Source organism: Rhododendron vialii, chromosome 13a, assembly GCF_030253575.1.
Source record: "Rhododendron vialii isolate Sample 1 chromosome 13a, ASM3025357v1".
Lineage (NCBI taxonomy): Eukaryota > Viridiplantae > Streptophyta > Magnoliopsida > Ericales > Ericaceae > Rhododendron > Rhododendron vialii.
Genome location: NC_080569.1, coordinates 1,407,949 through 1,432,619, shown reverse-complemented (window position 1 = coordinate 1,432,619; position 24,671 = coordinate 1,407,949). Strand labels below are relative to the sequence as shown.

Genomic DNA, 24,671 nt, shown 5'->3' with positions numbered 1-24,671 from the left:
GTTAAGTTATGGTGTAATTGAACCATTTACCTTTGCGCGCACACAGAGAGTGTGTGTGTGTGTGTGTCCGGAAGAGTTTCTGTTGTTGGATTTTCCAGGAAGGGGGTCGCCTTGTTGTGTTGTATCGTTTTTTTGGGAGGCGTTGAATGTGTATGTTGGAAGAGGTGTAGGATAGGTCAGGTATTAGTTGCACGGGGTAGGGGCATTTGTGGAAGGCAAAAAGAAGGAAACATCTTCGTACATTTAATTAAAAGTAGTATAGATACGTAAAGGCATGTGAATATATTTATACAAAAACATGTTTCTTATCATAATGGATGGATGTAGTTTTCAAATATTTTGAGACCGGGTTTCCCCTCTAGATTTGAATAGTCGTTTTACAACAATAATGTTGGTGCGATTTTGCAGGTATTGCAACATCTGCTCAACATGCAGACGTGATTGCATTGTCTAAGGTAGCTGCACTTCTCTTTCCCGTAAATTTAGTTTTTTAGTTTTTTGTCGCAATTTCGCGGTGCCTAGAGCTACTTTATGATATACATATTGACCTAATATATATGTGGGTGCCATTTGCTAGTTCATGGTGTGTTGTGTTTGATGGCAGCTGACCTGCTTGGTGCTGCCACATATGTATCGTGATCTTCTGCAACCACTATCAATCTGGAGTGCAGATAAAACACTAGAGACATGTTCACTTGTGGAGCATATACTGCACTTGGAGCCATTAGAAGTATGATCTCTTTGCTTTCCTATTGAAAGTTTACTATTTCTTATTTTGGAATGGCGAAGAGTATCTTCTTCTTTTTGATTAGTTGCATACTAGCATTATCTTGATGCTGGTAAACGCAGGGTCTAAGAGTGCCTCCAGCAACAAAGCCGTAGGTATCCCATATCCTGATATCTGCTTGATATCAACTTAGGCATTTTGTTACTCATCATGTCCGTGGAATCTTTCCTGCATCGTGTTTCTATGTGCATTATACTGAACATTGCAGAAAGCATTTATTCTTCTATTTTAATATGCTTTTGTTATTTCAGTTGTAGTTTTTGGAAGGGATTGAAAAAAATTGGTCTTGAAACTATGGGAGGGTCAAATACAGAAATGGTAGCGACCCTTCTTTTTTCCATGAGTTGATCATAAGACTGCATTTCCTTTAAAGCTTAGTCACTGGAACTCGACTGCAATAAGTCGTTCCTAAATTTTCAAGTTCTAAGTAAAGCTAAAAGTAGTTTGGCCCGGGGGTGGTCTATTGGCTTTTGAAGGTGTTCAAGCCATCCCCCTGGTTTAAAATGTACTAAAATTTTATATATTTTTGCATGTAATTTGATTTATCTTTAATATTGACTGCGCTAGATCATTCGTAGAAGTCCACAATAAATGAAAAAAATTGTAAGAAAGTAGACCATAAAGCTGAACAAAACAAAGTGAACTGGGTCTGATATGTTTTCGATCAAGATAAATATATTATTTGTATAGTGTTTCGTGCAGATTTTTTTTCACATTTTTGTCCCCTTTGAGCTAAAATCTTGCAACCGCCCCTGCATTGGCCTAAGGGGGTGTGACGACCCAGATCCACAAGCACCACGACGTAAAGTAAAGGATTTCTATCAATTATTCCAAAAATGATATCTTTTACAACAGTGTTTAAAATAAATTAAAACAGTCTAACGAGCCTAAACTCCAAACACTCATCCCACGCTGCCGTCCTCGCACCAGCAGCCAACCTGCAACACAAACCTCTAGGAAGTATACAATACGACGAGAATAGATATGCTCACAAAAAACGAGACCAGCCAATTAGTGACACAGAGTCAACAACAATTCACATAATATGACCTCATATCAGGTTCTTCTCAGTATATGATCAGTGACTAGCCTCACTTGCCTCACCCAGCCTATAATGAGGCTTCTCGGGCCGTTAGCACAGTTGGCAAATCCACTTGGTCACATACTAAAAAGTTCCTCGGCACCCAACCCCAACACACCACATGACTCAACTCAGCAAATGAATTCAGATGATTCAAAAATAGCATAGCGATCGAACATAATACAAAGACAGGCCAAAGGAATACTCTGGAGATTTAGAGCATATTATATACTTCCTGGCTTGGGTACCTTGACATATAATCATATGCGTGAAGTCCATCGTACGCGTCACCATGAATATCGCGCCTAAGTTCATCTCCGGAAAGCCTTTGCTATGGTTTCAGTTCCTCTTCTTCAGTTCCCTTTTACTGTTTTCTTTATGTTCTTGGCTTCATATATATTCACACAATTGCTAGGCATCCTACACCTATCACTAGCAGCACACACACAAACCCAACAAGAGCTCCACATGCACCTCCTAGCCAAACATCAACTCTTATATCTATCCATTTTTGTTTTATAAAAGTTAATTTCACAAGACAAGTCAAACTCAACACCTTATACTCAAAAACGACAGAATTGGTTTTGTTATGAGAAATAGCTCTTTTTCTTTTTTTCTTTTTAAGTACGGGGTATTACAATTATTGTGACGCCTTGCCCTGGAAGTGGTCGACCGGCCTGAGGGTGGTTGGGACCCGTGCGGGGGCTGTTCGGTGACCAGAAGGGTCAGTCGGGGGTGGTCCCACATCGCTTGGTGAAGTGTAAGTCGTGTGCTATAAATAATAGATCGTATCCTACCTTGTACAAGGCCTTTTAAAGCCGTGAAGGCATCAAAACTCATTGGAACTTCACAGTTAAGCGTGCTCACTTAGGAGTAATCCCAAGATGGGTGACCTCACTGGGAAGTCTAATGGGGTTTGGTGTTCAAAGCGGACAATATTGTATAGGGCGGGAGCGGGTCATTACATGTGGTATTGGTATCAGAGCCTGCACCAACTGGAAATGTGGGACAAAATCTCGATTCCACACAAGGACGTGTGTTCCTAAGTGGGGGAGATTGTGATGCCCCGCCCTTGGAAGTTCCAAGTAGTGGTTAACCGGCTTGAGGGTGATTGGGACCCCTGCGGGGGCTGTCTGATTAGTGACAAGAGGGGTCAGCCGGGGGTGGTCTCACATCGCTCGGTGAAGTGTAAGTCATGTGCTATAAATAATAGATCACCATCCTACCTTGTACATGGCCTTTTAAAGCCATGAGGGCGTCAAAGCCCATTAGAACTTCACAGTTAAGCGTGCTCGCCTAGGAGTAATCCAAGGATGGGTGACCTCACTGAGAAGTCTAATGGGGTTTGGTGTTCAAAGCGGACAATATTGTACAGAGCAGGAGCGGGTCGTTACATGGGGACTTAAGGACATGATGCAAGGTTTCACTTATCAACTAATATATATTCGCTATAATTACTTGGTGATGCTCTTGTGAAGCCATGAGTTTCAAATCACGGATCTTTTATCATCTTTGAATTTTTGTACCTAGGTGTCCATATGTTTGTATGTGGTTTGGGCTTGTGGTGGGAATAATTCCTGGAAAAAGTAATGCGTGTATTGTTCATCTTAAGCCTTTTGCTTGATGACTTGTCCTGGAAATGATATCGTTTCTCTAAGATGTAGTTTGTATTTGTTTGAAGGTGAACATTTTCCGAGGGATCACCTTGCCGGATGCTCCAAAATTCGGGAAGGTTTTTGGAGGACAGTTTATTGGGCAGGTAAGATTAAGCTTCTTTTTTCAGTGCGTGATACGGATATACCTTGATTATTCTGAATAAAAAATTGTCACTGAATTGCATGAATGGTAAGTCGAGAACTTATGCAAATACACTTTTTGCCTTTGTAAAACATTAAGCTTCCATTTTCGCTTGGGGAGGGGAATTAAGATATCGATTGCATCTAGGGTACCCTATTACATTTCAATGCAATCCCTGAACTCATTTTATGTTGTCTAGTTCTTGTTTCCTTTTTTTTGTTTTTTGTTTTTTTGTTTTTTGTTTTTTTTTTGGGGGGGGGGGGGGGGTTGTAAGGATCATTGGAAAATGCTCTAAAGAAATTAAGAAGCATTAATTCAGTTCAGTGGGTGACTAGAAGGCTGAAGGCCAGAAGCGTCGGTTTATTTTTGTTTATCTCCTATATTGGTTGGCTGATACAATTATGGTTATTTTGCTTCCATCCTAAGCCAGCAGATGGCAACCAATAATATGAATTTGTTGATTATAGTACTTCCATGGTATCTTTTAAGCTTTTTTTCTGATAGTACTTAAGATATCTTGTCCATACAGTCTGAGCTGGATTTCATACGTGTAGCAGTTTCTTTGTGTACTTGTAATTTAATTGTCCACAATTTGCAGGCCCTGGCTGCAGCTTCAAAAACTGTTGATTGCCTTAAGATAGTTCATAGTCTGCATGCTTTCTTCCTTCTCGTTGGCGATTTTGACAGTAAGAATATGTTTAACCTGCTGAAGTGGAGTGAACATCTACTTGTCTTTAAAAACTCATGGTAGCTGTATTTTCTATTTTAATTCTTATAATGTATAGTTTTGAGGATAAGTATATTACAGGGGAACCTCGTGTTGATTGCGATAAAAGAAACCTTGATCGAGAATGAGTGATTAGAATGATTCCATGTAGATGATCTGAGTATCTGACACGTGACGAATATTGTGAGAGGACTGAAGAAGAAATTGTACAGCTGTAAAAATGAAATTTAAATCGGCTAAGTGAAATAATGAATGTATATGTCATAATTCAGAGTAAAGAATGATCTAGAAAACTAGACACTAGAAATTTGCATGTCATTGGGGTCAAGTGATCCCACTTTGACATATACTCCCTCCGCCCCTGCATCTGTGGCCTTGAGCATATTCTTCCTCTTCTTTTATAGGTTAGCCAAAAAAGGGTAGGAGGGGGTGGCCAATGCTTGGAAACCCTCCCTGAATGGGACCAACGGAGCCTGAGCCCCTACTCGTTAGGGATCATGACAAGAGGGGCCTAAACGGGCCCGGCACCACAGGGGTACTGCACAAGGGGTTGTAGCCCTGAGGGTGTATAGGTAATCATATTTGTGGTTGTGATGAATAGTATGGTCACTGATTAGTATCTCTCATTGTGCTCTTGTGCAATATTGTGGGGAAATTGATACACCACAGTTTCCTCCATGTAGAGTTGCTCCAGCCCCCAAGGAGGAAGAGCTGTAGTCATGACCTAAAGTTTTAATTATTTCTGAAAGCCCTGGCAGTGAAATCTATATACTATTGAACTCTTTTGGCATAACGAACGAGGTCATCTTGTATTTGCGCTGTGGTAGGTACATATATCCCTGCTTGTGACCCTATGACTGTGTGACCCTGTTTGTTGCTGCTGATAGAAAACATACTAGAAGCCACTCTTCACAAGTTGAATGATTGAAGAGCTTTAAAATGGCTGTGTACATGATTTCATGCTTGAACTTGCTTAGTAAATAGTGGCCTTGATTTTTACTCTTCAAATCTACACTTTCCATTCTATAAGAAAGCATAGATCATTTTTATTGCATTTATTTGTTTTTTTAGTTTGATTTATTGAAATTATTGATCTAAAGTGTTTTTAACTCCAAAGACCTCCCAAGATGTTCCGTTGCTTTTAACCTGGAAAATGAAAATTACCAATTGCATGAATAACAATATGTTTGCAGTGCCAATCATATATCAAGTTCACCGCGTACGTGATGGGAATAGTTTTGCCACCCGAAGGGTAGATGCAATACAAAAAGGAAATGTTGTATTCACATTGCTTGCTTCATTTCAGGTAATGCTGTATTCATTCTTGCATGTAATCGACATCAGAGAAACTACTCTATATTAATTTTGATTTGCAACATGCACACGACAGGACCCATCCACTCTTGTCTTAACTTTTTCCCCCCTATTTTGATTTTCAAAAGCTACATTCATCTTTTATAGTTGTACTTAAGTTCATTTTTTGGGCAGTTTTGTTAGTAATAGTGTTTCCAAGTTCCATTGCTTTGTTTCTGCTCCTTAGTAGATGGGCGGGACCAGATTGAGCTTGACATTGGTTGCTGCTGATTTTCTAGTTGAATTCGTGGGGTTGATGATCACAGAGTGAGGTTCCTCTTCGGTGGATCTGTCTCGCGAGTTGGGATCCTAGCTCTTTGCTCTGGCCTGCTTAGGAAACACACGGCCAAAAGACCTAACCGGAGGAGCTCCGGCAAGGCCTTGGGCAATAGAGTAATTAGGTGCAGAGGGGAAGGCAAAAGGGCTAGGGTTTTGAGTATGAGTCAGAATGTACCTTGGTTGTTAGAGCATCCACAATGTAATAATCAACATCAAAAGGTTGCTAAAGTTAACAATATTTGTTCAAAAAAGTGCTCACATTGTAATAATCAAACTTAGCTACCTCTTAGCAACTCATCAAATATTGGCTTTTGAATAATCAAAACTAGCAACTTTTTGCCAATAATCAAATCTAATGGTTCCCATATTTTTTCAATCAAGTACACCCATCATTACATAAAAACCTTTTCTCTCTTCCCTTCTCTCTCTCTCAACAACGTTTCCAGAAAATTATTTTCAAAAACTATTTTTGTTTAGAAACTTAAAAAAAACAGACAGTATTTACACACAAAAAAAAAAAAACTCTTTTGGTTTTACACAAAAACTGTTTTTTGAAATACTGTTAGAAATTGTTTTTTTTTAAACTGTTTTCTTTTTGAAAAAAAACTATTTAAAAAAAAGTCAATAAACTATTTTCTTTAAAAAAACTGTCTTTTTTTTTTTTTTCATAAAGAGTATTCAAATTATTGTAAAAAAATTTAGTTTTTAGACTTTTGTAGTTTAAAAAGGTGATGTGGCAAGTTTTGGTTATCCAATTTTGATTATTACATTGTGGACCTTTACATTGCTAACTTTAGCAATGTCTAAAATGGATAACCAAAAGATGATGTGGCAACTTTTGGTTATCCAATTTTGATTATTACATTGCGGATGCTCTTATCACTGGGTATTTATAGAAGCACTTTTACTTGCCCTCCAAGTACGAGCATGTGCCACACACGTGTCGGCTGACGTCCTTATGACATCACAGATGGAATCTGGTAACCGTTTTTGGGAATGAGCTGGCACCTCACGCTCACGTGCCCTCATCATTATCCTCTGGGGTAACCGTTGAGGGTGACATCTTATACGTCACCTCGGGGTGAGTCAGCTCTCTGTACGTGAGAGCGTGGTCCCACCTGAGCGTGGCCGAACCTCACCATTCGGCTCCAGTCCGTAGGGCCATTAGGGAGGGTATTTTCTATCTGATCTTGGTTGTGGCCGAGCCAAGGGGTTCAGGTCCGAGCGAGTAGCTTGATTGCTAGAGTGAGTAGGCTGGAAGGTATCCCTCGTCCGTGCTCAGCCGTGGTCAAGCCTAAGAGCTCAGCGGCTAGTCGAGCCCCATGACGGCCATGTCAGGATGACTTCTGTTCGTCAGCATGTAGCATCCTTGCCTAGCCCCAGACTGAGCTTAGGAGGTGCATCTGCAGTCCGATAGGCTCTGGTGGTCTGAGCCGTATAGTTCGGCCCACTTCATAATTTTTGTCGCATGATGGTTTCGTATAGTTACAACAGCCTCACCTGAGGTTTAGCTTAGCCGAAGTGGGTAATGTGATTCAAAGATGCAGCTAACTTTTCTGGTGATTTGGCTGTCCATGTGATTTCCCCCCCTCCCCTTGCATATATTAGGGAAAATTTCAAAATACTCCCTGGAATTTGACCTCAATGCTTAACAGACACCCAAACTTTGTTAAACTTCAATTAGACATTCAATTAGGCTCCTGCCATCTAAATCTGTCAATTTACTAATGCAAGTTGTTGATTAGGATCATTTTTTTCCATTAAATGCTGACTTGGATGCTAATCTCTCTTTCTCATGAACCCTGAAACTCTACTCACTCCCTACTCCCAAACCAACTCTTCTTCCAACTCCTCATCTCCGCCCAACTCCCCCTATCCCACGGCGGCCTCATCGCCTCCTCTCTCTACATCTGAATCTCTGTTCCCTCTCTGCCGCCACCACCACTCTCCTACTCCTTCCCCTCTCTTCACAACCCCCTCACTGCATCTTTATCCACCCAATACACTGCCCAGACCAACTGTTTGACGTATGCCAACGAGATTTTTCTCTTTCTAGCCCACCAAAATCCCAATTACCCATTAAGTTGGTTGTAAATGATTACATTGCAGCTTTATTCAGATCCGGATTTGATAACACCCCAAGTGATAGCTCCGGCGGGGGCGACAAAGGTAATGAAATGGGAATTTAGGAATTTCAAACTTATGACTTGATGAGATTTGGGGGAAGAGAGGATATGAGGGAGTTGACTAAGTAGGGGAAGTGAATGTTGATAGTGATGGAACAACTCTGAATCCATTAGTGTTACTTGTGGAGATTAGAAGGGGAAGAAGAAAGGGCAGCCAGTGTAGCCATAGTACCACAAGCTGAAACAGCGGAGCTGGAGACCTTATTGGATCAAAATTTGGGAATGGGTTAGGTCAAAGTAGTTTGGGAGTGGGCCGAAGAGGGTTGAGTTGGGGTGGTGGTGCGGCGGTGGAGATGGTTTCGATGGTGCTGGGATGTGGGGGGAGAGGGAGAGCATTTAAGGGAAGAAATGATCCAAGTCAGCAATTTTTGTTGGTAAATTTGCAGATTTATACGGCAGGAGCCTAATTGAATAACAGCTCAATAATTTAGCTGTCTAATTGAAGTTAAAAAAAGTTTGGGTGTCTATTAGACATTGAGGTCAAAGTTTGGGGGGTATGTTGAAATTTTCTCCATTTATTTCATCATTTAACAACTCCCATTTTAGTCTTAATCAATCAGAATATACCAACTTGGCCCTAATGAAAACAAAAGAACCAATAGTTGGCCCTTATGAAGACAAAAGAACCAATATCGCCTCATAAAACACTTATATGGAAAACTGCAGAAGCTACATTTACTGTTTGGCTTAGGCCCATGGCCCACCATCACCACTCGTTACTTGGAAACCTGAGTACCATTGCCAATTTGGTCCCACTGAACCTTCACCACCACCACCACTGCAATATTCCTATTGGAACATTTGGTATGTAATTGCTCCCATTGGATTAAGTGATCAAGGTCTTCTTAATGTGACCTACCATGATTCGAGATTTTAGTTGCATATGTTTCCTTTTTATTCTTCATTCATGGATTTGGAAATACTATCAACCAATAGGAACTCACTGGAGTAACCAATATATTGTATTTACCGAAGGATGAGTTTTGATATTAGGTCAGAAAGTGGAGGCTTACAGACTTTCTTCAGTCTTCTGTACAGCAATCTGGACGCCAAATTTTGTGGACACAAACTCACACACCCACAATCCTTTTATTCCTCTTCTGCACTTCAATTGCATTGCATCAAAGTAATATTTCTGAAATGCTTTTTATTCCTTCAAGAGAAGCGAAATAGATAATCTATTACTTTCAACTCGCCTCTCAGGTAAGTTCTCGGTTTCTGATCAGTGTACCGGTTCTCTGTATTTTCTGCTTTTTTAAGGGTTTATATGCATTGTTTGTATATTTTCTAAAAGCTTATGCTTTTGGGACAAGTGTTGATCTAACATGGTACGTCAACTTTGGTTTTTGAGAAGTCTTAGTTCAAGTATCTCCATCTGCAGTTTTTCCTCTTTTGCATTCTGTTTCGATACATCGATGATTGTATCTCCAGGAGATGTTTTGTTTGAGTGAGGGTAATAGCGCGCGCCCCCCCCCCCCCCCCCCCCCGCGACCAACTTAAGAAACTACAGCCCATCATTAAATCCAAGCTTTTCTGATAAAATCTCTCTATCAAAGTTCCTGGAGAACTTTAGGCTGTGTACTGCAATCTTGAAACGGGAGTATGATTGTTACTCTCTCTCTCTCTCTCCAAATGCACTACATCAAGCGCAAACGGCCCACTTGAGCCGCTTTCTATACCTTTCTCCTCTTTGAATGGAAACCTCCTCCAGTGCTAATGCAATCAAGTAATTGTTTTCAATGTAGCCTAATTGTTGATAAGTGTGAATAACAAAGTTACCCTCCCCCTAACAAATTACAATTTTCGATAAGTTTGTGGTCAATAATTTGCATGGTACCAGAGTCGGCAATAGATCCCGTGTTCAAACCTCAACGCCTACATGATGAGCAAAATTCTTGCACGTGTTTGGTCAGCATGTAGAAGAGGCGGCATGTTGACATTGTAAACAATAGCTACCTTCTCTATGCCAACTTGAAATTCTGTTGTGTTGGTGGTCAAAGTTGTGAACACTTGTAAACACAAACATGGAGACAATAAGCTCTACAACTGCCTCACAACATCACAATTGTGTAACAAATGTTGTGCTAGAGAGAGGGATGGGATAAAGGGGAAGAGTGAGTGGTAACACTAGCGCTTTGTATTTGTGGGTCTATATTCACAGCCAATGAAACCTCAAGATGAAACAACTGTCAATAGGAGAAGATAATAAGGCAAAGGAAAAATTGGGCCAATTGACCTTTTTCCTATAAACTTTTGCAGTCAATGAACATTTTTCTGCGTTGGGCTTATAATGCGTTGGGCTTTACTTTCTGGTTTCTTGGAGTGAATAGTTGGTTTTATCTGCAAAATAAATGCTTTGTATATTTCAAAATGCATGTGGTATTGCGCTTTTATGATTTTACAGAAAGAAGAAGAAGGGTTTGATCACCAGGAAGCCCTGATGCCGTCTCTGCCTGATCCGGAAACGGTAATTAAAATATGTTAAATTTGCATTGCCAACATTTTCCAGTCTATTGCTGCCATGTTCCCCGATCTCCAATTCTGGTGCAGCTTTTGTCCATGGAAGAGTTGCGCGAGAGACGTCTCACTGATCCTCGTCTTCCCAGGTATTTTCATATTCTTTGAGAACTTAAACTTTATGCATTACAAGTTGTATTTTTCTAGTTCCAAGTTTGTACAATACTACAATTCTCTCTCTTTATTTTTTTTTCCCGAAATTCTGCTGCAATTAGTTTTGTGTCCAGGCTAAAATGTCCCCACAATACAGTGACAACTGCTGCTTAGGATAGCTATTAAATAGTTGCATTGCTGCCGATTAAAAAAGTAATAATAATAATCGCATTGCTCTCTGATACACAAATTTGGTCTCAACATGTTCCAGTTCGTTTTCTTACAAGTACAGCGTTGTCAACATTGGGGACTACATGGGTTCTGTTGTTGTTGTTGTTGTTGTTGTTGTTGTTGTTGACATAAGTATATGTTCTAACAAGTAAACCGAATAATTAAAGGTCCAAAGGCAGCAAAATCTAGTGTACAGGATTGGTCGACTGAAAGCTCATATGGCCTAATTCATCAACTCTAGGATTCTAACTCCATCCATGAATATTTATAAGGATTTACTATTTGGTTACCAGAAAATCCTCGAAATCAAAAGCTGGTCTTCAACTCTATGAATAGACTGCTTAGTATCAGCAAAATGATGTCAACTTGGGCACAGTGTCTTATTTGCTCAGCTTAGGCCTTTGGCAGGTTTTGGTACGTCTTTGGGTCATGACAAAAGTATACCATAGGACCACTAGTTTGGAGACAAATCTCCATTGCTTAGGCCTTTGGCAGGTTTTGGTACGTCTTTGGGTCATGACAAACGTATACCATCGGACCACTAGTTTGGAGACAACTCTCCATTGCTTTCTGACGCTAGTACAGGCGTATGCTTGGGGTTGATAAGTGGAAGTCTAGAACAGTTGGAAAATTCGAATAGAATTGTAAAAATTGCAGTTTCAGCTACGTAGCCTACACTAAGTTTAGGCCAAAATGCAATTTACCTCCCTGTGGGTTGGTCATTTGCACTTCACCTTCCTATTGTCTAATAATAGCCAACTTAGCACCTTGTGGTTCTAGAATTTTTTGCAACCCTTACCGTTTTTGTCCAAAGTGATGGAATGTGTGCTCACGCGCCGCTTTGCTTTTCTGGAATGAAAAGCTTGATTTCCCTCCAAAAGTTGTGTGATAACTGGACAATAGTGCCCTTAGTATTTATCTTCTTCCAAACCCTAACTCAGTCACCCACCTAGTCCCACCTCTCTCTACAGCCATACCCCTGCCACCCACGACTCTCTCCATCAGTGTTCTAAATGGCGGCCTTGGAGGCCGCCTAGGCGCTTGGAGGCACCCCGCCGCCACGCCAATACCCCTTGGCGTTTGATTTGGCGCCCAAGGAGATTTGGCGGCGTTTGGCGGCCGCCTAGGCGGCCTTGGCGGTGTTTGGCGGACTTGGCGGCCTTGGCGGGCCTTGGCGGGCTCGGCGGCGTCTTTGGAGGCCTAAATTGTATACTATTAATGTAAAAGGGCTAGGATCAAAAGTATAAAAACTAAAAGGGCTTATTATGTAATTTTACAAAATCATATCTATATATATTACAATTACATTTACATCCTCATTCAATACTCCACGCTCCCAGAGATTCAGACGAACGAAGCAGACGAACTCTTTTGTATTTCTGATTTGAGTTTTTATTTTTTATTTTGGTATTTAAAAAAAAACAGATTGTATAACGACAAATAGATTGTTAAAAAAAACAGATTATGACAGATTGTTAAAAAAAAATGTTAAAAAAAAAAAAAAAAAAAAAAAACGCCGAATTGCTTGGAGCCGCCTAGGCGGCTTGGCGCTTGGAGGTGGGTCTCCGCCCTACTAGCGCCAAGCGCCATTTAGAACATTGCTCTCCATCAGTACAGCCACCATGACCCAGCTGCCATTCTGTTCCACATTAGCCATTCTTGATTTTGTCCAAGTTGCCCCACCCTCTCACCCCATCCTTCCCACCTCCTCTTCCTACAGCCGCTCCACACCAATGCCTCCTCCTTGCTCTCCTTCCCGGGTAACCTCCTCCCCTCTATTCCCCAGCCTCCATTACCACATCTCCTTCCCTCCACAGCCCCCATCACCGCTTTGTTGCTCTCAAAATTTTAGAGCTAGTGTTGGGCTGATGAGATTTGTGGGTAAGGTTCCCCTTACTAATCTTCCTTTTCTCAATCCCTATAATGCTTTTGCTCATCCAAACACTTCTGTAAAAAGAGTGAACCTAATGAATCCAATAGATTAGTGTACAAGAATTTGGCCAAAGAGAGGATTTGGTGTATGTTAGTCCCTTTCCTGTAAGGGCGCCCTCATTTTAAATAAAACGCAGACGTCCCTTTTTCTCCCCTTTCCCGATCAAATTTCGATGATCCGAGCTGCTCAATGTGTTTAGAACGTGATTTTAAAGGTACCCACGCGAAATTAGCAAAAAAAATAACCAGGAAGGGCTTGATTTGAGCAATTTTTATTTGAACCGTTCGATAAAATACAAACAAAAACTGTTCGGATCAAGCCCTTCCTGATCATTTTTTTTGTTGATTTCTCGCGAGTACCCTTAAAATCACGTTCTGATCACTTTGAGTGGCTCGGATCGTCGCAATTCGATCGGGAAAGGGGAGTCCTGCATGGTAGCACCGTGCGGGATCCCTCATTGGATCCGGACTGATATACATATATATATATGTATATAAAAACTTCAGGTAACCCTTAACTTATTAAGTTAAGGACGTCCCTCCCCTGATCAATTTGCGATGATCCGAGCCGCTCAATATATTCAGAACGTGATTTAAAGGATACCTGCGAGAAATCAAAGAAAAAAAAGATCTGAAAGGGTTTGATCCGAGCAGTTTTTGTTTGTATTTTATCGAACGGTTCAAATAAAAATTGCTCAAATCAAGCCCTTCCTGGTTATTTTTTTTGCTAATTTCGCGTGGGTACCTTTAAAATCACGTTCTAAACACATTGAGCAGCTCGGATCATCGAAATTTGATCGGGAAAGGGGAGAAAAAGGGACGTCTGCGTTTTATTTAAAATGAGGGCGCCCTTACAGGAAAGGGACTAACATACACCAAGCTTCTACTAAGGGCGCCCTTAACTTGTTAAAGACTTCTCCTTTCCTGATCAAATTTTGATGATCCGAATTGTTCAATGTGTGCAGAACGTGATTTTAAGGGTACTCACGAGAAATCGGCAAAAAATATGACTGGGAATGGCTTGATCCGAATAGTTTTTCATAAAATGCATTTATAGCGTTTTTATGAAAAACTGCTCGGATCAAGCTCTTCCTGGTCATCTTTTTTGCCGATTTCTCGTGTGTATCCTTAAAATCACGTTTTAAACACATTGAGCGGTTCGGATCATCAAAATTTGATTGGGAATAATGTCAAACTCATGAGGTCCTTAACTTAGCAAGTTAAGGGAGCCTTTAGTAGAAGGGAACTTATATATATGTGTGTGTGTCATATTAGTATAGCATTGTCTATCACCAAAAAGTTAGAGAGAGAGATGACCTTAACCATAGGGAGGTAAGCATTTTGCACCTAAACTGGCTCGAAATGAAGATTCTGCACGGTGAATTGCTATGACGTCATGAACTTTCACAGGGTGTAAATTGCATTTTGCACTTGGTAGGAGCCTTTTCCAAAGGAAACTTGCTCAAAATGAAGATTCCTCCCGGTGAAAGTGCTATAACATAGAGAACTCCATTTAATTATTTCGGACTTCAGTAATTTAAAACTATGCTTAATCTTGGTGAATAGTTTTTTTTTTATGAATGGCAAAATAGCATTTTATTAGGGGAGAGGGGAAAGTTTTCAACCAAAAGTTGGAAATAAAACAAAGCCCAATGCAACACCGGGCCTAAAGTGCCCAGATATACAATAAACAACACAACACCCAAAAGGCCAAAAAGCCCCGATACAACAATGAAAGCCCAACCCAAAAGAAACCCAAAACCTAACCTTAAGACTTAAGAGCCACCACCCCCTGCCTCAGATTTCACCACCACCACTGTCAGATTTCACCACCGACAACCACCAAGCCACCACAGGCCACTCACAGCAAAGAAATCCGAACTCATAACAAGCCCAATCTATCGTGGAAGTTGCACCAAGCCGTTAGGCGAATACCGGGCCGGCCAGGGCGGTTGCCAACGCCAACCACACCACCGAACCCGAAAGGACCCTAGCCGTTAAGCAAAAATCCGAGAACTAAGCAGTATCTCTGACCGGGAACAAAAGGATGGCTAACAGCCAAGAGAATGGATGCAAGAACGGCCAGGGAAAGGGGTCGAAATAAAGCAGATCCGAGACGAAGAAGACGAAGGATCGAAGCCATACCAGAGCTGGAACCTGGATCGGACCCCTGATGTGCAGCTGCCGTGAAGCATAGAAAATCGGCTCCCAAAAACGGCAAGAGGAACACGAGCCAGAGACCAGGACAGAGACTGCTGCCGAAGACCGCCGCCATCTCGCCGTTTGGTTTTGTGAATAACAAAAAAAAGGGGTAAAACGAAACGGGTAGGGAGGAAGAGGAGAAGGCGGAAAGGCTGGGAGAGAGGTAGAGAGAGATGGACAGTCCAAACTTTTGGTGAATAGTATTGTTGAGTTCGGTCCTTCTGTGTTCTTTGAGTAACATCTATTCGTTTTTAGCTTTCCCCTTCCCCTGCCCCTTGTTATTTGAGAGCTGTATTTGTGGTCAATTGCTTTGATATTGTCAAAGATATCCTGAGTGAACTGTGTTTATCTCACGTTTGAGATAACGAAAACAGTCATCGTATCTCCTTGTGTTCACTGAAGCCTGACAATCAGTTGTAACAGAACCTACCGGAACAAGGTTGCTGCTGCAAAGTTTGTACCATGGCCAATCGAAATAAGATTTTGTGAGCCAAATTCTTCTACAAACCAAACCAAATCTCCTCCAAGGTTAGTCCTGTCTGTTTGTAACATTTTATGTCTTCTTTTTTGGTTGGATATATGGGCTATTGTTATGCACAGACCTTTGAACTTCATCTCATTGGAGGACAATAAAATGTTGTTGTAGTTTAAGGTATTGGTTCAGAGCAAAAGGAAAACTTTCAGATGACCAGGCTTTGCATAGGTAATAAACTTCTTTTCAATATATATATATATATATTTTTTTTTTTCTGTTGCCTGTGCTGCATGATGGAAGTTGAGCAGAGTGAGCATTAGTGAAGCATGATAGATGTTCAAAAAAAAAAAAAAAAGGCAAAGCATGATAGAAGCTAATATTTACATGTTTTTTTGGAAAAGGCTCATTTAATTTTCATTTGGTTGATTTTGATAAAAGCTTTAAAGATACACATCCTGATGGCTGGTGATACATTCCATGTATTTGTTGAATCCAACTTTCTATATTCGGACTTAATGGGCATCTTTGTGAACTTTCCTACAAAAACTGGTTAGTAAGAACTTCTCGGGATATCTGACAGTTTTCCGCAGATTATAGGCCTTCGAGCCCTGCGTCTAAAATTGTGTAAGATAATATCTGCAACGGATGGAGTTTTTAGCGAAACTTAGGGTAGAAAGTTGAGTGTGTTTGGCTGTAAGGCTAGAAAGTTGCGGGTGCAAGTCTGTAAGACTACCATGTCTGGTGTTGAAATAAATCCAAAAATATTTTTCCCAATGGATGATATTATCAAGCGGTATGTGTGGAGAGTTGATTAATTGGATTTAAGTCCACTTATCTGGTTTCCTTATTTCTTATGTGATTATAATGTTCACAGTTAATTTATTGCAGATGTGTGGCGGCATTTGCTTCAGATCTAATATTCCTTAGTGTGAGTTTAAATCCACACCGGAAAAGGGGTTTAAAAACATCATCGGTCAGTCTTGATCACTCGTAAGTCTACATGCCCTTTTACGATGTCATAAATTGTGCAACTGCGCTTGAACATAAATATTTTTTCTCGACATTGATTTAGCTGGTAGAAGTATCTGTTTGAGGCCAACAGGCCACCCTCCTGAGACAAGGCTTGGTCTGCTTTGATGAGCATGTAAAACCTGGTTGGGCCTATTTTTAGGCTGCACTGGTCTACATATTTAAGCTGGTGCATTATAATTTCGAGAGTATGACTTTGATCATCGACATTAATGCTGCACAATTGTTTAACCTGGTGCGTACAGGAGGACAGGCATGATTTGAGCTACAGTTCACTACCCCGTTTCTGGCTATATGGGTCTGACACATGTTATGTTGTTTTGGGGGCTATAATTTGTCTCGCTCTGTGGTCATCCGTTGTTCGAATGACATTTGAGACCATGGAAAAACTTAAGAAAATAGTTTTTCATAGAACTCTTAGCTTGGAGAAGCATGAGAAAGGGCATGGAAATTATTATTTGTAGGTGGATTTGAGCCCATGTTTAGAATGTTACCCTTTTGACTTTGTGACAATTCTGGAAAAGGTTGTCGATCTCATTCCGTACCGGTCAGTACCAGCCGTTACGTACCCTTTGGCAAAGAAACCAGTATCATATTGGTCTGATTTCCTCCCGGCTTACTTTTCCGCATTTTCTGGCAATTCCGGCCTGTACTGGAGGGCTCCGGCCGAGATTGAGAATATCGGCGGTACATAACCAGTGAAAACAATGGAGAAATTGAAGGGAAATAGAGAGAAGGACAGATCTGGACCATCTTGTCTCTTAGAGGCTAATGCTGTGTTTGGATGACAACTTTGGAAAATTTGAAAAGAATTTTTGGGTAATGAATAGAGAGAGAAATTAGGGTTAATAATTGGAGATAGGGGTAATGAGTGAGAGATAAAGAGAGAAATGAGAGTAATGATTGGAAATAGGAGTAATGAGTGGAGAGAGAAATAAGAGTAATGATTGGAAGTAGGGAGAATGAGTGTTTTTTGAGTTGGAAAAAAAATTTCAAGTTATGATCCAAACAAGGCATAAATCATTCCGGCGATTTTTTCCACAAGAACTGATCGATCTCATCTCATGTTTTGAACTGGTCTTCTCCTCCACGCCTCTTCAAACTTGTCTGGCCGCTTGGGAGAAAGCAAAAGTGCAAAACGATGAAGCAGTGGAACCGTGGAAGTGTAATACTAGGCACTAGCTTTATTGAAGAGCACAACTGCTACTTTCTGGAGATTATCTAGTGTGGAGGATACCACACCACGTTAGTATTCAACAATTCTCCTTAATACTATATTTATTGTTTTTGCTGTTTACTTTTGTACTATAAGTTGTAAAATGTTGTTCACTTTTCAACGACAATATAGCTATTGATGGGTTTTACTAAATGAAGGTTAATAATTTCAGAAAATATATAATATTTTTAATATATATTTATTTATGACGATAAATCCGAAACGGTACCCGGTATAACACCGGTACCGGTACTTACCGTACCAGTGACAAAAACGGTACCATGTCTGGTACGGTATCTAGAACCTTGATTCCGGAAGGTTGTGCGAGAAAAATTTTAATGCCAAAAATTGAGGTTAAGAATTGTGTGTTCATTCCTTCTTTCTCCATTTTTAAAATCATTTGAAGGAAGTTGTTTGGGGTTTTCTTCTCTGACAAGTGACAAGTGGCAACATGGTTGAGCTGATGCTGGTTTCTGTGTATAGGGCAAAGTGGTTAATAGATTAGGTGGTTACCTTCCAAGTAATTTGAGTCTCTGCTGATAGTACATTTAATTCGAAGTCTGTGCACCCAATGCTACTTGCAAAATGGCCGGGAAGCATTGAGAAGCTCTCACTAGCAACATAATTATGTCTTCGCTCACTAAAATATGTCTTAGCTGTAGTATAATTGCGTGAAGTGAATTTGTACAATTAGTGTTCTAGTTTAGGACATTAATAAAACAAAAGTCATTTTTTTGTTTAGCAACTCTGTACAAGACCATTTTTTGTCGTAGTCTTTTGGGGTTTCAATCTCAGGCTCTCACTGTGAATCAATGGAGCATCGAATTTCCACTGATCATTCAGTCGCTTCATCTCTCATGTGGAAGATAACCATTTCCTTGACATTGATTTACTATAATTTAAAGACATAAGTCAGAAGCACAAGTCTATCTAGGGATCCTATGCAAGAAAATTCCTCTTTTGAAGTTGTAAAATGGACATTCTTTTGCGTATTTGCTTCCATTGGTAGTACAGTTATGTTCAAAAAGATATTTTTCCCAAAAAAACATGCATATGTATTTTCTTATAAGGGGAAAGTTATGAAAACACAATTGAGTATTTTGAAAACAATAAATGACAATTGCAGTAGACCTTTTTAAATTTATCTTGACAAATGACCTGGCTCGATTTTTTTTTCTTTTTTTCAGGATGTGGTTTCACAGGCCATTTAGAGCTGATGACTGGTTGCTGTTTGTGGTGGGTGTCAAATAGCATTTATTCTTTTTGGGATTGCTCCTGCCTTGAGTTTTTATGTGATTAGTTCTTTCTGCCTGTTTAATTGTCTGTGAATTTTGTGTTTATTCGTACAAGTCTAACGGTTTAACAGATTCTGAGTCCTGCTGCATACAATGCATGTGGCTTTACTATTAGTTCTTTCTGCCTGTTTAATTTTGTGTTTATTCATACATGTCTAAACTGTTTTGCAGATTCTGAGTCCTGCTGCATACAATGCACGTGGCTTTTGTTCAGGCCAAATGTTTAACACCAAGGGAGAGGTACCCAAATTATGACATAAGAATATATCCTTGCGTTATTTACCTAACGAGTTTTTTTGCTCTTTCTTCATCCACATTTGAGTGTTTAACTCGCATTTTTATGCTTCTTGATGATGGCCAGCTTGTTGTATCGTTGACTCAGGAGGGTTTAATAAGGAAGGCAAGAGCACCCAATTCTGATCTTAAATCAAAGCTTTAATGCAATTCTGATGAACATGCTCGAGACCTCTTCGGGTGTTCAACTCCGGCCTTCATCCTTATTCATAATCTGCTATCATTGCAGTACATATTTTTGCTCGTCTTTTCTTATTTTGTATTGCGTCTTCTTGTGGTAATGTCTTGCTTGTGGTCAAGATGAAAGTTTTTCCAGTGCCTCTGGGAGGCACTACATGGCGCTGCCCTAGGGCACTTAATAATTTTTCCTCTATGATGTCGGAAGAGCTGGTCGTCCTAGCACATTAATTTTCAACTCTTTATCTCTTTCATTTATTCAAAGGAACTCAAAACTATGCATTTTTGTCCAACACAGACAAAATTGTGGGATCTAGAATAGAAAACTACTATCAGAAACATGAGTTTAATTGTGTTAATTACATGTTTCGTGTCTATCTAATCTTTGTCACGAACGAGAATTTAATTACCTAGAATTTTAATTCCAAGTAATTCAATATCTAAAGTAACTTTATTTCGATGTTGGGATTAATTTAGGAATCTATTCAGGAGTTATGTATCTTGAATTTATTAGAGTCAACAACTTCTTTTCCCATTAATTGAGTCAACCATAAGAAAAGTGGGGGGGTCGGATTCATACTTAGTTTGGGGACGTGAACTGCCTTGCCAAGACTCGTGATGCTTTGTCGCGATTCATCCTTTAGTTGGGGGATGTGAACTGCCGGTCAAGACTCATGTGATGCTTTGTTGTGATTTAGGACTTGGACTTGGGTCTTCTGTTTTCTGATATTTTGGTGAGTGCTGGAAATGAAAATGACTCCAACACATATCTGAAGATATATTGGTTCGGTTGAATGGTTCTTTGTAGTTATTCTTTAGTTTTGCTACATGAGTTCCATCTGAGCTCATTCTTAATAGTAAAGGGATTTTATTTCCGCTAATGATATAGGTTTCAACGGCTGGGGAGGGAAATTGTACTGATCAGCCGCGCCGGGCCTCTCCGGCCACCGGACAGCCGATCCGAGCCGTCCAAAAATTTTAAAATAAAAAGCCGAAGGGGTTGGCACGGGAATAAATGGCATCCAAGGTGTGTAGGGTGTTTGATCCGAGCACCCTTTTTTTTGTGTATATGTGTGTATATACATGAAAAATGGGTGCTCGGATCAAGCACCCTACACACTTCTGATGCCGTTGATTCCCGCGTTAAGCCCCTCGGTTTTTTATTTTAAAATTTTTGGACGGCTCGAATCAACCGGTCGATACGATTTCCCTCCCGGCTGTCGGTACTCATAGCAGTACTCTTTTATTTCTGGTCCACAGTCCAGTTTGCTCATTTGTGGGTTTTGCTCTGAGCCATTTAGATAATTGAAAATTTTCACTTTTTAAAGCTTGTTAAGAACATCGATCATATACCAGTTGATATTGTTTCAAAATGCATGTATCTTGAAAAACGGGATTGAACCCACTTTAATGATTTTTAAAATGCATTTATTTTGAAAAATCTTGCAATACCGGATTGAATCCTTTAAAGATTTATTCATTTTGAAATCATGTAAACCGGTGACGTGATCTTTGATATAGTACTGATAATCTGAACGAGCTCTAGTATGTGAGCAGGTAGAATCATTAAAATTAACTGGAAAAGAACCCCATAAACGAGCAAACTGGATTGTGGAGAGGGTGCCATTCCTTATTGATACTTCAGGTGAAACTCGGAACATTCTAGGAAGTGTATCTAGCATACTGAAAGTATTGCGTAGTTTAGAAACGGCTCTAATCACGATTTCAGAATACATTATACGCCATAGAAGCAGGAGCTATTGACTAAATACAAGACATACGATATCATATTTGGTACATTGATTTGTTCATACCATTAGTAATTGAGAATTTAACGACAAGATAAATGGGCAGAGAAATTTCCCATCGAAGAAAAGTTGCTGAAAAAATCAAGCATCAGTCCAGGTAATAGCCAATTTGCCGCAGCTATAACGAGGCACACCCAACACTTCCCACATGGCTTTTGTGGCATTAGTGGGGGGTTTTTGAGCGTTTATTTTTTGGTTTTTCATTTTAAACTTTTTGGCTTTTTACTTTTTGGTTTTTTGGTCAGAATGTAGTTTGAATCTGGTGGAGTGTTTGAAAGCCTATTTTTTAGCTTTTCATTTTCAGTTTTTTGACTTTTTAGATTATGGTCAGAATGTATTTTGAATCATATTAGATGTTTAGATGAATATGTGCAGAATGCATTTTTCAAGCTTAGGAGAGAGATGATGAAAATGAATTATGGATTAGTTTTACCATGTTGCCCTTTTTGTTTTACTAGTGTATCAGCACCATTAACGTCTGAAGATAAAAGATTAGCTTACTTGCTAGAGTATTATTATTTTTCTGAAAGGCGGTGTAATCTCTTTATACTTTTTAGAGTATTTTTTTTCTTGAAGAAACGAATATATGGTTAGGCATGCAATGCTATACAACAGGACCTGTTCTTTTTTACCAGAAGCTTTATGCATTATTTTGAACATAAAAGAATGTAAAATGGGCAAAACACCACCAGAGCACCTAACTTCTTCAAGGGCAATTTTGTAAAAAAATGTAAAATGAGAAAACGTACCTCCAGAGCACTTTTTGACTTCTGCTCTAGATAAGCAAAATGGGCAAAGTCATTTTGCCAAAACTTGGAGAAAAAAAAGAAGAGCCAAACACTTAAAATGGAAAAATCCGAAAATGAGAAATAGCTTGGCAAATATGTTCTCCAAAACACATTTGCAAAATGAGGAACCAAACAGTCAAAATGTGAAAACGTAATAATGAAAATGAGCTAACCAAACACCCCCAATGTCGTTAGGGCACGGGGGCTGATAATCATGGTCGTCATCACATTGCATGGTTGAGTGACGCTCATTGACCACCACAGCGTCCACAGGCCTCCCATTAGCGTGGATGGTGATGTTTTTGAGACACCTACTCCCTGTACCACCCGGTCGACTGTGCCACAACTGGTGTGCTGTCCAAGTGGTACTTGTTGTCGCATTCTGATGGGCCACTGCCGTCTCCTTGAGACACCTGCTCCCTCCGTTGTACCACCCAGTTGTTAGTGCCACGATGCTGTCCGAGTGGCACTTGTTGTCGCATTCCGATGGGCCACTGCCTCCCCCTTTCCAACTGTCCGAGTGGCACTTGTCGCATTTCGATGGGCCACCGCCCTCCCCTTCTGGAAACTGTTTAGAGTAACAACGGCTTTTGTGTTACGTGAAACGATTGGAAAACATTCGTATGTGGTGGCCTTGCACACAACACTCGGAATCGTTCTCCGTGTTGCATTCTCCAGGAGGACGTTTTGTCCCTGTAATATAGCCACTGGGTTTGTAAATCTGAGCCTCAACTTCTAGATAACATGTTTGAAAGAAGATGAACAATATAAGAAGGGATGCTGCCAATCCGAAGCTCGCTCTCTCTCTCTCTCTCTCATAATAAGAAAATATGGAGGAAATAAAGGATCACAATATTGCAATCATCTTTTCACTGTGTTCATACTTGCCTGTGTAGATACCTAGTCAAAGATGGCATCAGTGACGGAGTTAGGATTTGAAGCAGGAGATGACACCCAAAAATATATGTATATGTAATACCCTAAAAGCACATATAAAGAAATTAGGAATACAAAAATTACAGCTAGTTGCCATTTAACGAACGGTCTTGCTATTGTCAGCCCACTGAACTGACGATAATCACACTAGAAGACAAGAAAAATACGTATTTCTTTGTACTTTTTATACCCTTTAATACACATTCACACACTCATTATTGTCAGCCCATTGGGCTGATTTTAGAATTTTCCTTTAACGAAAGTGAAAAAAAAGAATCACCTCTAATAAATTAGAATTAAACTTGTGTCAGTTGATAATTATGATGAAGTCATCATCCATGGTAATAGCAAGGACCAAGCCAGATGTGTCGAAGGAGAAACCCCCAAAATTAGCGTCTTCTTCTCTGTGCATAATCCTTAGAATTGATGCTCCATCTTCGATGTGCGGACGAATACCGGAGTCTCCGCAGATTGTTAGCGTCTCGGAAGTAAGTCCCAGCATGACCTTTTGGTGGAGAGTGGAGGGCACAGCCATGATGTCTGCCCTATGAAGCCAAAGCCTGCCTAGCAGCAGGTTGAAGGTAGCGGGGATGTCGACAACGTGGAACTCCACTTCCATTTCAAAACCCTCAGTATTGAGTTTGAGCATAAGTGTCCCCTCCACCACGCGACGAATGCTATGATAGGCTTTGACTGCTAGGTTAGACTAACTGCTAGGTTAGACGACACAAGATCCTTCTTGGTGAGACCTAGGCGGTAAGTCACCCTCAAAAGGCACACATTGATTGTAGAGCCATTGTCAATGAGCACGATTGGCACCCAATGTCCTCTACACTTGATCGCTATGTGCAACAGGCGGTTGTGTGTAACTCCTTCGACAAGGAGATCCTTCTCGATGAAAGTGACAGAGTGCTTCACTAGAATTGGCAGGATGAGGGCGATCATTGCCAATTTTCTGTAGTCATTATTCTTATGACCTTCGCAACGTTATTGAGCTAGTTGTTTTATAAGTTAATTACAACAGTATTCCGATGTTGCTTTATTAATTTGAACATAAGACCTCTTCAATTGACACTAATTCAAGCAATTTAGGAAAAAACATTAATTCCAAACTTTAGATCAAGAATTGACACTTCTCCTTCCCTAGAACTCAAAATATGGCATTATTCCATATAAATATGTATCTAATGAGTTTATTTCGATTGACGCCTATACTCAAATTACAAAACCTGCAATTAATCGCGGGTAATGATTTTCACATTTTTTTTATAACTATACGTCATTTCTTGTCTTCTAGTGAAAAATACACACACAAAAATTTATTAAAAAGACTAAAAATTGAGTACCGCTATAAAAATAACGGAGTGTGAAAATTATTTCTCCATCCTTTTCCTTTCCACTACCTCCAAACACAACCTTACTACCAGGAATATTGTAAATAAAGGAATTCACTACAAAAAGACGAAAT

The 24,671-nt window shown here is 40.1% G+C and overlaps 1 protein-coding gene across 5 annotated transcripts in view; it reads left to right on the top strand.

Moving 5' to 3' along the window:
- Nucleotides 1–20,053, top strand: part of LOC131315109 (acyl-CoA hydrolase 2) — a 34,055-nt gene extending 14,002 nt beyond the window's left edge. For 4 of the 5 annotated variants that reach the window (XM_058344180.1, XM_058344178.1, XM_058344181.1 and 1 more), the window contains 13 exons: nucleotides 409–455; nucleotides 605–730; nucleotides 3,550–3,627; nucleotides 4,264–4,351; nucleotides 5,586–5,698; nucleotides 10,615–10,677; nucleotides 10,761–10,816; nucleotides 15,609–15,713; nucleotides 15,832–15,888; nucleotides 16,549–16,650; nucleotides 19,093–19,141; nucleotides 19,372–19,440; nucleotides 19,562–20,053. In XM_058344180.1, the coding sequence (XP_058200163.1) occupies nucleotides 409–455; nucleotides 605–730; nucleotides 3,550–3,627; nucleotides 4,264–4,351; nucleotides 5,586–5,698; nucleotides 10,615–10,677; nucleotides 10,761–10,816; nucleotides 15,609–15,713; nucleotides 15,832–15,888; nucleotides 16,549–16,650; nucleotides 19,093–19,141; nucleotides 19,372–19,440; nucleotides 19,562–19,639 (1,031 nt within the window). In that variant the 3' untranslated portion in view covers nucleotides 19,640–20,053. The remainder of the gene's footprint in view (nucleotides 1–408; nucleotides 456–604; nucleotides 731–3,549; nucleotides 3,628–4,263; nucleotides 4,352–5,585; nucleotides 5,699–10,614; nucleotides 10,678–10,760; nucleotides 10,817–15,608; nucleotides 15,714–15,831; nucleotides 15,889–16,548; nucleotides 16,651–19,092; nucleotides 19,142–19,371; nucleotides 19,441–19,561) is intronic. The other variant, XR_009196603.1, reaches the window with a different exon arrangement.
- Nucleotides 20,054–24,671: the final 4,618 nt, after the last annotated feature.